Raw genomic sequence first — 15612 nt, forward strand, 5'->3', positions numbered from 1 at the left:
TGAGGACAACACTATTGCCCTTGTCAGTAACCCATTGTTAACTTAGCATAGAGCAGTGATAGGAAACAGAGGAGCAGGTGGGTGGGGGGGGGGAGGTGGGAGTGTCCTGATTGTGCTAGCAGTGGCTGAATGGCCTCTTTCTGTGCCATTACCATTCTATGATTCCTATGTGAAAGGATTTGATAGGGTGGACAGGATGAAAACTAGGGGCTGCAAATCCCAGATAAAACACTAAGAAACTCAATAAAGAATTTCAGAGAAACCCCTTCACCCAGAGTGTGATTCAAAACTTGCTAACACACAGAGGTTAAAGCAATTAGCAGGGATGCATTTAAGACAACGATAAGCACAGTGAGGAAAGCAATAGGACATTAAGGGCGGCACGGTGGCACAGTTGTTAGCACTATTGCTTCACAGCGCCAGAGACTTGGGTTCGATTCCGGCCTCAGCTAACTGTCTGTATGATGTTTGCACGTTCTCCCTGTATCTGCGTGGGTTTTCTCTGAGTGCTCTTGTTTCCTCCCACAGTCCAAAAATGTGGGGGGTTAGGTGGATTGGCCATGGTAAATCGCCCCTTAGTGTCAAAAGATGGGTAGATTAGGTTGATTGGCCTGCTAAATTACCCCTTAGAATCCAAAGATTTGTAGGTTAGATGGATGTGTAGGGTTATGGGGATGGGGCAAGGGAGAGGGTCTGGGTGGGACGCTCTGTCAGAGAGTTGGTGCAGTCACAATGGGCTGAGTGGCCTCTTCCTGCACAGTTTGGAGTCTACAATACTCACCTTCATGACCTGAGTTAAAATCCTGTCCAGATGTCTCCTCTATCTGCTAACTGTAATGAAATGCATTGAATAATTCTCAATCAAGTTTCCCAGTGGGCATCAATCCACAATGGAATCTCCACTTTGGTACCAGTTAGCACTAAAGTGGGAGTTTGTGTACTAATTGGTTGGAAAGATTAGCATTTTAATCACGCGGGTTCCTCACTGCAGTATCCTCGCATCATGAGTAATATCTTCCTCGGCTATGTTTAATTATGTTTTGACAGCATTTGTAGAAGAATGTACCAGGAGCTCTCCAGTAGATTATTACTGGTACAGGGAAACATTAAACATTTCAACCAATATCAGTGATTCAGGTACAATCCAGTGGTGGCTGTTACTCTGTCTTATATGTGCTTGGGCTGTGCTGTATGTATGCACAATCAGAGGCATTGAAACAACTGGCAAGGTACGGTTCATTCCTTCATGATACCTGTTTGTAGAAATGTAAGATTTCCATTGTGTAATGAAAGTGCTGTGATGGGGCGATGGGCCTTAGCCTTTTATCTCATGTTCCAAATTATCCTGAAGGATGTTTCGCGCCAACTCATTTTAGCCACAGACGTCCCTGGCTCACTGGGGCCACTTAATCTCCAAGGAGAAGAGAGACCCACAGCCAATTGATGGTGACGAAAACATCTGGAAAATCCAGCTTTGGGCCCTTTCGGTGATTGGAAATTTTATAGAGTCAAAGGGCGCGATTTTACCTCCCTTCCGTGCCTCGCTCCCGCTGCAGTGAAGTCGGAGAATTTGGCAGCCGGCTAGATCTCTGTTCATTGCGGCTGGATGGGGAGATCCCAGCAGCGTGAGCAGTGATAGGTAAGACTCCAGCCATCAAGGCCTAGACTGGAACATTCTGGCTGCTCATGCCCAGCGGGATCTTCCAGTCCTGTTGACGGTGCACCCTTGCCACAGGTTTCCTAGTGGTGAGGGGTACTTTCAACAGGAAACCCCGTTGACATTGGTGGGACCAGAAGATCCCGCCAACAGCCATTGGCGGGCAGTCTTCACCGCAATGAAATGCATCTGAAAATCCCACCCATAGAGTTTTACAAAACAGAAAAGAGGCCCTTCGGCCCATCGTGTCTGTGCTGGCCATCAAGGACCTACCCATTCTAGTTCCATTCTCCGGCACTTTCCATGTAGTTGTGTGAATAATGAATAGGCTTGTCTCTCTGCTGCTTTGAGAGAAATGATAATCCATTGAAGATCAACACTAAAATATCACGGATAATAATTCGATGTGAGCGAGAAGTAATGTCAAACTCGTGTTTATATTCTGCAGTAGGAGCACAACGTTAATGAAAGGAGCGGAAGTTTAAGTGGAATGTGTAAACTGTCAACATCTTTGTCTGGAATGGTACGCCAGATTTAACCAGTTTGGATTCTTGTCCTTCAGGCTGTATATATAACCTCGACTCTCCCTTATCTCGTCCTCACTATCTTCTTGATCCGAGGGTTGACATTAAAAGGATCTGTTGATGGAATAATATATCTCTTCACACCAAAAGCAAGTACAGTTCTTTTCCTTTCCTTTACACTTTCGGCAAATGTGTTTTCTCCAATGAAAGACACACACGAGAGGGAAGGGTTAATGTTGACCCCAAGAAACGGCAGAATGTTTAAAAGCTGAAGCCTGTCATCAAACCGCCTCCAAGTTGGCCACTTTTGGTTTGGTTTTAACTGAGGTGGGACAGGGCTGCTGGGGGGATGGTGTGGAGCTCGAAGCCTTAGGAGCCGGTGTGGTTATTTAAATATTATAATGTGTCTGCGTGCCTCATATTCTAACTGGTTTAAGTTTGTTTATTAGTCACAATAGGCTTATATTAACACAGCGATGAAGTAACTGTGAAAATCGCCCAGTCGCCTGTTCGGGTACAAGAGGGAGAATTTAGCCTGGCCAATGCACTTAACCACCACATCCTTGGATTGTGGGAGGAGACCAGAGCACCCAAAGGAAGCCCACACAGATATGGGGAGAATGTGCAAACTCCACACAGACAGTGATCCAAACCGGGGATCAAACCCAGATCCCTGATGCTGTGGGTCAGCAGTGCTAACCACTGTGCCACCGTGCTGCCCTGGTTCACTGGGTTTTGTAGAATTCATTGACAAGCCAGAGCTGAAGGAAATATAATAAATGCAACTTGTTCAATGAATTCAGGTTTTTGATGTGATTTTTGGGCTTTGATCCTTGAAAAACTGGTCAACTAAGATATAAGAACATAGGAACATAGCAATTAAGAGCAGAAGTTGGCAAATTCAGCCCTTCAAGCCTGCTTTGCCATTCAATCAGATCATTGCTGATATCTCCCTGGTCTCAAATCCACCTCCCCACCTGTTATCCATATCCCTTTTTGTTCTCAGAAATGTATCTATCTCCTTTTTGAAACCATTTGATGATTAAGACATTGGAATTCACAACCACAGCAAGCAGGCCTTCAAGGAGTTAGTTAAAGCACTTGAAGCGGAGGGAATCAGAGTGGATCCTTTGGGGAAGTGGGGAAGTCGGAACCAGGCTGTTGAGTTGGATGATCAGCCAAGATCATAATGAATGGCGGAGCAGGTGCCATGAGCCAAATGGCCCCCTCCTGTCTCTGTTGGAAATCTTTTGGGAGTGAAATGAGGGAATGCTTCTTTCCACACAGTGTAGTAGAAGTTTCCAACACTCCCACAAATGGGAATTATTGCTCGATCAATTGTTAATTTTTAAAACTGATATCCAATGGTGTTGGCCAGAGATATCAAGTAATCCAGGGGATGGGGTGAAGTCGTGGATCAGGCATGATCTCATTGAATGATCTCATTGAATGATCTCATTGAATGAGGGACTGAATGGCCTCTCCTAGCCCCTATGTTCCTGAAGACCCCCTCATTGCTCGCCAAACCTCTGTAGTATCATCAGCACATTTTGAAAATGTAATCCCAATGTCCGAGAATATTCTTAAAAAATACCTTTTATTTTAAAGAAATCACATCCTGCTAAATTCTACACATTTTAGGCATTGCCTAGCCAAAACTTACCGTTGTCAAAATAACGTGTTTCTGTTCTTACGATTTGCAGGTGGAAGAATTGTCAAATCCAACCACCTGGTTAGACGCTGGAGCACAAGTGTTTTATTCCTTTTCCTTGGCCTTCGGGGGTCTAATCTCCTTCTCCAGTTACAATTCTGTTCAGTAAGTAACGTCTGATGTGGTGCCCGTCGTGTGTAAATCAACCCAAGCATTCATAAATAATCAAACGCTGACTGCTCCTCTCTCTATCCCACAGCAACAATTGTGAGCGGGACGCTGTCATCATTTCCGTCATCAATGGTTTCACCTCAGTGTATGCCGCCACAGTTATATATTCCATTATTGGTTTCAGAGCAACAGAACAATTTGATACATGTTTTGACAAGTAAGTAAGTTATCCGTGAATAATACTGAATATCGTTTGCTGCTTAACATTGCTTGGTTCAAATTATTTGACACTTTAAACAGTTTAGCCCCCAAAGTCTTCAAACCAGAAGACAGTGGGCCCAATTCATGGGGGTCCCAGCAACAGTCCATGATGGCAAGTGCCCTGCCTTACCATTTGAAGAGCCCCTGGATACATACTTTTGAGGACCAGGGAATTAATTGGTTGCCCACGGGTCTGCCATTCATTGACAGAATGGGCATCCATCCACAGGAGTTAAAAGGAAGGCCAACTATTTCAGTTGACTCTGGGATCTGGGAATCGCGGATGGCAAGGAAGGGTGCTGCTCCCTCCCAACTGAGCGAGTAGGGTCTGGGGGCACTGGGGCCAGTCAGGCAGGCCCTGGCGAGGGAGGAAGCAGAGGGGTTGTTGGTGAAGGCGGGAGAGATGCCGCGGGGGTGGTTGTTACCTCCAGGAACCTCTCATAACACCAAGTTAAAGTCCAACAGGTTTATTTGGTAGCACGAGCTTTCGGAGCACTGCTCCTTCATCAGACTCACCTGGTGAAAGACCAGCGCTCGGAAAGCTCGCGCTACCAAATAAACCTATTGGGCTTGAACTTGGTGCTGTGAGACTACTTACTGTGCCCAGTCCAGTCCAAGGCTGGCATCTCCACACCATGGCTGCCTGGGAAGGTAGTGGAGGCCAGAAACCTTACAACCGTTAAAAAGTATTTGGATGAGCTCTTGAAATATCATAACATTCAAGGATATGGGACAAGTGCTGGAAAGTGGGAAGAGCGCGACTTTAGTGGTGGTTATCGTCAGTGCAGACTGGATGGGCCAAAGGGCCTTTTCCACACTGTATGACTCTGTGATTTATTTATGTGGTTTTCTCTTTATTTCCTGACAGCAATATCTTGGCCTTGACTAATGCTTTCGACCTGCCGGAAACCAATTTGACCCGAGAGAACTATGAGGACATCCTTCACCATTTGAACAGCACCTACCCTGCTGTTGTATCCAAACTGGATTTGAAAACCTGCGACCTGCAATCCATACTCAGTCAGGTGTATATCTGTAGCCCAGACTGTGTTTGTTCAAACTGCCTTATTTTGATTTGATTTGATTTACTGTTGTCACGTGTATGTAGTACACAGCGAAAAGTGTGGTTTCTTGGGTGCTGTACAGACAAAGCATACCATCCACAGAGAAGGAAAGGAGCGAGGTGCAGAATGTGGTCTCACACCCATAGCTAGGCTGTTGTCAAATCGGTAAGAGATTGAATTAAAGCATTGTTGGAGAGTTTAAAAGAGTTAGAATGAAGTTTTGGAAGCATGGATCGAGAGTGAAAGATAGAGTTGGAAGGGGTGCTGGGCACAGCTTGCAAGAAATCGCCTCACTCCAGTGTCACCTTGGGAAAATAAAGCAGTGAGGTCTTTAATTGCTTCTTCCAACCTGTTCTAAGGTCGATGAAAAATGTCAAAACCAATGACCTTACACTTTCCATCATGCAATATCAAAAAAAACCCTTAGAAACACAATGCTCAAATATCATGTGACATTTGAGAAAAACAGATTCCACTCAGAGGCTGGTGGAGAATCTGGAATGTACTGCCTGGGAATGGTAAGAAGTTCATGTGATATTACTTTAGCCTCCCTTGATTCTTCAAAATGGTCCCTTAAAAACCAAATTTAGTTCACTCCTCTCCTCCTCTCAAATGCAAAAAAAAAGAAACAAAATGGGATGTCTGTATAGAACAAAGGTCAAAGGGAATTACAGCATAGGCCCTGCAAGCCTGCACCGACTATGCTGTCCGACTGAACTAAAACCCCCTACCTTTCTGGGAACCATATTCCTCTATTCCCATCCTATTCATGTATTTGTCCAGATGCCCCTTAGAAGTCACTATTGTATCTGTCTCCTCCCCTTGCAGTGAGTTCCAGACACCCCCCACTCTCTGTGCAAAAAAACTTGCCTCGTACATCTCCTTTAAGCCTTGCCCCACACACCATAAACCAATGCCCCCTAGTAATTGATTCTTCCACCCTAGGAAAAAGCTTTTGACTATCTACTCTGCCCCTCATAATCTTGTAGACCTCTATCAGGTCACCCCTCAACCTCCGTCGTTCGAGTGAGAACAAACCAAGTTTCTCCAACCTCTCCTCATAGCTAATGCCCTCCATACCAGGCAGTATCCTGGTAATTTTTTTCTGTAGCCTCTCCAAACCCTTATCATCCTTCTGGTAGTGTGCATGGCCATGTATATTTATTTCTTGGTGTACATGGCCACCCTACCTCATCTCTCCCACCTACCCCCACTAATGAGGCAACATTTTTAATCCTCAATGTTCCGCTTGTGGAACAACATTCTAAGATCAATGTGACCAGCTCAGTAAATCTTCCTCTTTTAATTGATTACTGAATGAGTCAAAGACAGTTCTCATTGGTATTGTGGTCTATGCTATTTTAGTGTTTCTCAACAGGGATCCATTAATTCTGCAACCCTCTGTTGAACCCAGTTGTCGCCAATGTGCGCTCTCAAGATGTATAGACCACAATAGAGGTCCAGTTGATGTATGACTAGAGCCATTGCTGCTTAGACCAACTCTTTATCCAACGAGACTGGTGCGCAATTGAGTATCAAACACCTGACCCCAAATTTAACTCCAATCTCTTTTAATACAGGGCGTCGAGGGCACTGGATTGGCTTTCATTGTCTTCACTGAAGCTATCACCAAAATGCCCATCTCTCCATTATGGTCCATCTTGTTCTTCATCATGTTATTCTGTCTCGGACTCTCTTCAATGTTTGGCAATATAGAAGGTGTGCTGGTGCCTGTTGAAGATATGAAGTTGTTCCCAAAGAAGTGGCCTAAGGAACTTGTTACTGGTAAACACATTTACTTACCTATTGTGATAGGACCATAAACAGTTATTATTATCTCTCTTTGAGTCATATCTGTTAAACTAACTTACTGTTTAACATATCCTCCAAAAGCAAAACTTCTGCTGCTACCTCAAAATATCCTTCGCTGCACATGTTCCTTATTAATGTCTAAAAGCAAGAATTTGCTTGGAGCTGCACCCACCCCATTGCCCCAAAGTGCTGGGAATGTGGCAGAAACCTCAATTCTGTGGCAAAAGGCAATTTCTTCATTTCTTCCACACATCAAAACTTGTATGGAAGTGAGTAATTGAAATTCCTCCTGCAGCTTGGAAGGAGAGGCCACATGAGGTTAGGCACTGACCTTTCCACTGACTGCCCACTGCTCAGCTGCTTGGAAGGGCCACATGTGAACTTAGCTGGCTTCAGTCAAGTTCCCAGTGTGCACGGAACGGCAAAGAGAAAGTTCCCACTAAATGACAACCTCACTCGGAACGTGCAGGCAATGGGATGCGCGTTTGCATCAAGTTCCCAGGAGAGGGATGTTGTATGAATAGGGAAGAGTGAGCAATACAAACAGAAAGTGCTGGAAAAACTCATCTACTCTGGTGGCATCTCCGGAAAGGCAGAGTTAACGTTTCAGGTTCTGACTGCCCAGATTGAGGCGTTCCCAAAAATGGGAACAGGCAGACAACAAGCCACATAGGTTGGTGATTTCGCTTTCCCGCGCACTTTTGTTTCTGCTACCACTTCATTCCGTATCATAAAAGCCCTACAGTGCAGAAGGAGGCCATTTGGCCCATCGAACCGGCACTGATAACAATCCCACCCAATAATCCCATGAATTTACCTTGCTAAACCGCCTGATGCTAAGGGACAATTTAGCGTGGCCAATCCACCTAACCCACACACCTTTGGACTGTGGGAGGGAGCCAGAGGAAACCCACGCAGACACGGGGATGGAATGTGCAAACTCCCCCCCGGCAGCCACCCAATGCTGGAATTGAACCCGTGTCCCTGGCGCTGTGAGGTGGCAGTGCTAACCGCTGTGCCACCGTGCTGCCCATTCTGAGGTAGGACAGTCAGGAGAAGGGAGTTACTGGCAGTGTGTTGGAATGTGAGGATTCAACTCAATCCAAATAAAACCGATTGTGTTGCTCTCTTTTCCAGGCCTGATCTGTGTGGTGTCCTTTTTAATTGCTTTCATATTTATTTTAAACTCTGGAAACTACTGGCTGGCTCTCTTTGACGCGTATGCTGGTTCCATCCCTCTGCTAATCATCGCCTTCTGTGAGATGGTGTCCGTTGTTTACATCTATGGCATCGACAGGTAACAAACAACACAAAATGCTCAACACTGAGTTTTCTTCACAATTCAACAAATGTAAGGGAGATGCAGACAGATTTTTTTGTTGCTAAAAGTTCTTGCTTCTCTTGACACTCTTCACATCTACCGCAGAAGAGGCCACTCAGCCCATTGAATCTGTACTGACTCTCTGACCGACTATCTTACCCTCTTCCCGTGACCCCACATGTTTCCCATGGCTAATCCATCTGCACCTTGAGACGCTAAGGGTCAATTTAACCTACCTAATCCATCTAAGCTAGACATCTTGGGAGTGTGGGTGGAAACCAGAACACCCGGAGGAAACCCACGCAGACATGGGGAGAACATACAAACTCCACACAGACAGGCAGCCAGGCCAGAATCGAACCCAGGTCCCTGGAGCTGTGAGGCAGCCGTGCTAACCACTGTGCCACCGTGCTGCTCAGAAAGAACTGACTATTTGCCTTGTTTCTTTTATTTATGCACTATGAGTGATTTTCATTCACAGATTCATACATAGTTCATTCTTGCCAAATCTTGAAGACCAGCTCTTTCCCAGATTTAACAAAAAGTGTTCAAATAATGTTTCTCTTGACAATATATTTAAGATTGTCAACTCTTGTTAGTCATATTCCAGGAAGTCTCATCACATAACTTCCGATTGCAATGGCTCCACACAACCTTTTCTTCCCATTTCCAGTATTCCAAGAACAATTTACCAGAATGATAGGGAGTGGGATAGTTTAATCTTGGGTTTGGACATAGCTCGGCACAACTTTGAGGGCCGAAGGGCCTGTACTGTGCTGAACTGTTCTATGTTCTAGAAGCATAGGGCCATAGAATCCCTACAGTGCAGAAAGAGGCCATCCGGCCCATCGTCTGCCCAACCCTCAGAAAGAGCATCCCACCCAGGCCCTCCCTATCTCTGTAATCCCGTACATTTTACCATAGTTAATCCACCTAACCCACATATCTTTGGACACTAAGGGGCAATTTAGTATGGCTAATCCTGTACATCTTTGCACTGTGGGAGGAAGCTGGAGCGGCCGGAGGAAACCCACACAGACACGGGGAGAACATGCAAACTCCGCACAGACCAACAACAATTTTTTGTTAAATGCCCCTGTGGTTGTTCATCTGGTTTCCTCAATGGCAGTGCCCACGAGGTTAATCTTCAGTACCTGGAGACTCTAGAACAATCTTTCAAGCACCGTGGCACTATTGGGAGGTGGAGTAGAGGAAGCTAAGTCCTACTCAAAGCAAGAATAAGGGATAGGGGAGGAGAGCAATGGCCTAGTGGTATTATCGCTAGGCTATTAATCCAGAAAGTCAGCTACTGTTCTGGGGATCAGAATCCCATCACGGCAGATGGTGGAATTTGAATTCAATTTAAAACTGGAATTAAGAATGCACTGATGACCGTGAAACCATTGTCAATTGTTGGTAAAAACCCATCTGGTTCACTAATGCTCTTTAAGGAAAGGGAAATCTGCCACCCTTATCCAGTCTGGCCTACAAGTGACTCCAGACCCACAGCAATGCGGTTGACTCTTAACTGCTCTCTGAACAAGGGAACTGGGGATGGGCAATAAATGCTGGCCAGCCAGTGATGCCCATGTCCAATGAATGAATAATAATAAATAAATCCCAGCTCTGTATACCACTGCTTATGTCACTAGTGTTTGAAGATCAGAAACAATATTCATTCGAAATAATAATATGGCGATTTTTGGAAAGGTTAATGCCCAACTTATGATATTGTGAAGTGATGATCATTTAGGAAAGTAAGTTAATGTCAGTCACACAGTTTCTCTGCTGGTTGGGACTCCTGGCAATAATTCTCTGACTCTGGGAAGGAGTTTTGTCCACCACGATTGCAAATTGTAGCCACGCGGCACGCAACTTCCCATCCATTAAAACCCATCAAGTTTCTCCAGTTCATGCACACGAACTCACCTCAATGTATAAGGCGCTTAGCAACAAAATGCACCACACGTACACAGTGGGGTGAATTTGTCATGGAAACGGAGCAGGGGAAGGGTTAAAATTGGGCTCGGAGTTCTCACCAGCTTGATGTCACACCACACCGGGCCTGCGCCATTTGATTTTCACCGACTTTCCAGGGAAGGCCTCCGAAGTGTAGTTACGGCCGGAATTCTCCAACCTCACCCGCGACTGGGATTCTCTGGTCCCGCTGCAGTGAATGGAGATTTGGCTGAGCGCCAGATTCTCCATTCTGGCCAGCAGTGGTAACGGGGGATGTGCGAGACTGGAGAATTCTGCCTCACATCTTTTAAAAGAACTCCCACAAGTAACCCCCATGATCTAAGTATTGGTACATTTGAAACCCCATATTAACAAATGCTTTGAACAAAGAACAAAGAACAGTACAGCACAGGGACAGGCCCTTCGGCCCTCCAAACCTGTGCCTAAACTAAAACAGTATGCACTTACAGAGTCCTATTCATGTATTTGCTAGATGCCCCTTAAATGCTGCTATCATACCTGCTCCCACTGCCTCCCTGGGCACCGCGTTCCAGTCATTCACCACCCTCTGTGTAAAAAAACTTGCCTAGCACATCTCCTCTAAACTTTTCCCCACGCACCTATGTCCCCCAATACTTGACTTTTCTACCCTAGGAAAGAGCATCTGACTATCCACTCTGTCCATGCCATTCATAATCTTGTAAACCTCTATCAAGTCGCCCTTCAACCTCTATCGTTCCAGTGAGAATAAACCGAGTTTATCCAACCTCTCCTCATAGCTATTACCCTCCAGCCCAGGCAACATCCTGGTAAACCACTTCTGTACCCTCTCCAAAGCATCCACATCCTTCTGGTAATGTGGCGATCAGAATTGTACACAATATTCTAAATGAGGTCTAACTAAGGTCCTGTACAGCTACAGCATGACCTGCCAGTTTTTATACTCAATGCCCTGACTGATGAAGGCAAGCATGCCGTATGCCTTCTTGACTCCATATCCACTTGCGTTGCCACTTTCAGTAATCAGTGGACATGTACGCCCAGATCTCTCTGCCTGTCAATACTTCTAAGGGTTCTACCAATCACTGTATAATTCCTACATGCATTGGACCTTCCAAAATGCATTATCTCACATTTGTCTGGATTGAACTCCATCTGCCAGTTCTCCGCCCAATTCTCCAACTGGTCTACATCTTGTTGTATCCTCGGACAATCCCTCTGTACCCTCTGACAATCCTCTTGGCTTTGACAGTCACTCTGTGTCAGAACCAGGAATTTCCACCAGCTTTTCCACTTAATGAGGAAGAGGTCAGTGAACATGAACTACTTCACAGCGCCGGGGACCCGGGTTCAATTCCCAGCTTGGGTCAATGCCTGTGTGGAGTCTGCGTGTTCTCCCTGTGTGCGTGGGTTTCCTCCGGGTGCTCCAGTCTCCTCCCACACGATATGCAGGTTAACTGGATTAGCCATGCTAAATTGCCTTTTAGTGTCCCTAGGTTAGGTGGATTAACAGGCTAAATGTGTGGGGTTACAGGGATGGGGGACTGGGCCTGGGAAAGATGCACTGTTGGAAAGTTGGTGCAGACGCGATAGGCCAAACCGTCTCCTTCTGCACTGTAGGGATTCTATGAAGTTCACGTGTTGTGTGTCTTTTGCTAGGTATTGATAGAGAACCTCTCTGTAATATCCACATGTGAATTATTTTCCCAGATTCAACAACGACATCAAATGGATGATTGGTCACAAACCCAATATCTTCTGGCAGATCACCTGGAGAGTCGTTAGTCCTCTCATAATGCTGGTCATATTCCTGTTTTACTTTATAATTAAGGTTAGAGAGGAGCTGACATACATCGTTTGGGATCCAGCATATGTAAGTATGAAATGAATCAAGGCCAATTTCTCATAGTAGTAAAGTTGAATGTTTAATTCAAATCATATTTATAACAGAACTGGCTCCTGCTACGTTTTGCAGTGCTATTGTCACCGATTAATACCTGGGATTAACGAGTTCCAGGCACTTGTCTTCATATTAAATGTTGTGAGGCCATTAAGTGTTGTGAGGCCTATTGTTAGGGTGACACGGTGGCACAGTGGTCAGCACTGTTGCCTCACAGCGCCAGAGACCCGCGTTCGATTCCCAGCTTGGATCTCTGCCTGTGTGGAGTTTGCACATTCTCCCCGTGTCTGAGTGGGTTTCCTCCCACTGTCCGAAAGACGTGCTGGTTAGGCGCATTGGCCATGCTAAATTCTCCCTCAGTGTTACCCGAACAGCCTCAGAGTGTGACAACTAGAGGATTTTCACAGTGTTAATGTAAGCCTGCTTGTGATGCTAATAACTACACAAATCGGAGGGTGAATACAGAGCGATTGTTCCTTGAGGAAAATACTGGGTGACTCTAACTTGTGCCATTCGTCCCAGTTATAATGGGAGAGGGGATGGGTGAACTGGACATGAGGCCAAAGTGGGCAGTCCACCTAGAGAATGCAGCATTGACATTCATTGGTACCTCTGAACATTGCAGGCTACCTAATCCTACAATAATATTTGCTAATGGTCAGGGTTTTCAGGTGGTGGTGTTTGCTGCCCCTCCATTCAAAAGGGTCAAGTGGGGACACGTCACCATCGATACCGGCTGCCTCGCACTCCCTTAACAATCCCTCCATCAGGAGGAAGATGCACTTCACTGCAGAGGGAAGACTTTGGAGGGTGGGGGGGGATGCGGCCCTCAATGTGAAATGGAGGCCATGGAGGGAGGTGTCACCCCCTTCCTGCCCAAGACTTGAGCAGGGTGACTTGCTAGGCCTCCCCCTTTTCTCATTCTGCCAGCCTCAAAATTGAGGCCAGGTGGGAAAAGGCCTTGAAGTGATCATTAATTGCCTACTTAAGGACCCCATTTCAGATAAAGGCGTCCCAGACTTTTGCCTGTCCCATGGTAAAAATCCAGATAGGTTGGGATTGAGCAGAAGGGCAGCAGGAAGACCTTCCATGGAATGCCCTCTCCCCCCTCACTGCTCATAACATTCTGCTCAAAGCGACTTGTCAGTCTTTATAATGGGCTGAATGGTCTAATGGGGAATGCTGCCTCTTGCCTTTATAACTAACGGGTGTTTCTGCAACTCTCGACAGGAATATTTTCCCAACCTCGCCAAGGTGCTCTACCCTAGTTGGATATCTGCGCTCATTTTCCTGCTGGCCGGAGTGCCGAGTTTAGCCATACCTGGCACAGCCTTGTTCCTGTTCATCAGAAACCGGCTCCGGAAGAGGGATGACCAGCGGGGCCTCATGCCATCGGCTTCAGCCGCCTCGGTGAACGGGATAATAAACAACGAGGCTTAACTTGACTCCACAGAGCAACAATGGCCATTTGCACCGTCAACATTCAGCCAACACTGAATTCAGGCAGAAAGCAGAACGTGGAAAAATCTAAATTTCTTCATATTTTGACACAATATTTTTGTATCTGATGATGCCGTAGATGACCATAACATTGTTTAGAGAAATGTGCCGTGGCTGACTGACCATCTAGCACATCACTTACTTAGAGAAATGTCAACCTGTTTATGTATATCTGAATGGAGAAATGGGTCAGAAACAGAAGTTAGATGCTCTGAATTTGTTATGTTGCACATTAAGCGAAAGGGATATTAACGTGCAGCAAGGTCTTTACTTCATGCTGTTGGCACCTTAGCATGTTTTGCTGCATTAAAGGTGCTATATAAGTACAGGCCGTTGTTGTTATTGTTGGAGTAGTTATCTCGTATCGACGTCCGTATTCATTTTGGGTCCAACATCTGCAGCCAGCAAACCTCGATACAGTTATTGCTGTTAAAGTGGGTTGATGCTTGAAAGGTTGCCATGTCCTACAATGACAAATGAGAGCAAGTTGTCCAATGGATAATAGATCAGTTGATGCAATTTTATGTCATCTGGTTAGGTTGAGACAACGATATTTGTGCCATTAACTTAAGGACAGAAAAATGGGTATTGATGCTTTAAGACTGAATATCACAATCAATGTCAACAGAATTCCTGTTCCACTTCCCACACCCTAAGGCAGACTTCCATCTGTTTCCTGGAACAGGTCACTGAGCTACCGCCAGAGGCTTATGGCTTGAGGGAACATCCACTCCACATCAAATGTGGTTGCCTAGGAGCTCCTCCCACTTTTACCGTCATCCATCAGTTTGTTGGAAGGGTTTTTATAGGTTGGCACTCAACCCATTGGCCCGTGTTATGAGCGGCACCTTCCTTGGCCCTGGGGTGGGACTCGAATCTGGAGATTCTGGCTCAGAGGCTGGGACGCTACCCACTGCGCCACAAGACCTCCGTGCACCAACAGAGTACTGGCATCCTAATTCTGAAGCTAACACGCCTTCTCTCTCACACCAGCGGTATACAGATGTTTAATAGCTGCCATTGTGCTCTTAGCTGATTTTGTTCCTATTTGATACAAGGAGACATGTATCTTCCTTAGAGAGAAAATGACAGCTATAAGTTCCATGGTTTTAAGTTCTTCTCACCTGAAGAAGGAACTTGAGGCTCCGAAAGATAGTGCTGCCAAATAAAACTGTTGGACTTTAACCTGGCATTGTGAGACTTCTTACCATGACATTTGGAACCATAGAAACATCGAAAGTAGGAGTAGGCCATTCAGCCCTTCAAGCCTGCTCCACCATTCATAATCACAGTGGCTGTTCATCCAACTGAACCTGCCTTCCCCCATGTCCTTTGATCCACTTTGTTCCAAGAGCTACATCTCACTCCCCCTTGAAAACATACAATGTTTTGGCCTCATCTGCTTCTCGGTGCTGGCAAATTCCACAGGCTCAATTCTCCTCATCTCAGCCCTAAAAGATTTACCCCGTATCCTTAGAGTATGACCCCCCGGTTCTGGACACCCCCACCATTGGGAACATCCTTCCTGCATCCACTGTGCTGCTTATACTTGCCAGTGTGTCGTGGAACAATGTGGGTTTTGAACTTGCCGTGATGCTGCATTGCAGAGTAACTATGAAATGTGGAGCGAAAGACAAGAGTGCTTTCAGGTCCTGGTACAGACCAGATTGAAGAAAATAAATGTTTTTATCTGCACAATGGATTGCCGAGACTCAACTTGCAAACTTATTTCCTTCACATCTCTGAAATGTTTGGAAGACATTTGATGTATGTTGATGCAAAATAAAATCTC

General features: G+C 45.7%; 1 protein-coding gene across 1 annotated transcript in view; it reads left to right on the forward strand.

Moving 5' to 3' along the window:
• The window catches only part of slc6a19a.1 (solute carrier family 6 member 19a, tandem duplicate 1), a 41625-nt gene extending 26037 nt beyond the window's left edge, over positions 1-15588 (forward strand). Inside the window, exons 4-12 of the mRNA XM_080202501.1 lie at positions 1048-1229; positions 2220-2330; positions 3885-3997; positions 4092-4220; positions 5133-5289; positions 6909-7113; positions 8278-8437; positions 12131-12293; positions 13551-15588. Coding sequence (XP_080058627.1) covers positions 1048-1229; positions 2220-2330; positions 3885-3997; positions 4092-4220; positions 5133-5289; positions 6909-7113; positions 8278-8437; positions 12131-12293; positions 13551-13760 — 1430 coding nt within the window. The 3' untranslated portion in view covers positions 13761-15588. The remainder of the gene's footprint in view (positions 1-1047; positions 1230-2219; positions 2331-3884; positions 3998-4091; positions 4221-5132; positions 5290-6908; positions 7114-8277; positions 8438-12130; positions 12294-13550) is intronic.
• Positions 15589-15612: the final 24 nt, after the last annotated feature.

Source organism: Carcharhinus amblyrhynchos, chromosome 2 (genome assembly GCF_965287045.1).
Source record: "Carcharhinus amblyrhynchos chromosome 2, sCarAmb.v2.hapA, whole genome shotgun sequence".
Taxonomy (NCBI): domain Eukaryota; kingdom Metazoa; phylum Chordata; class Chondrichthyes; order Carcharhiniformes; family Carcharhinidae; genus Carcharhinus; species Carcharhinus amblyrhynchos.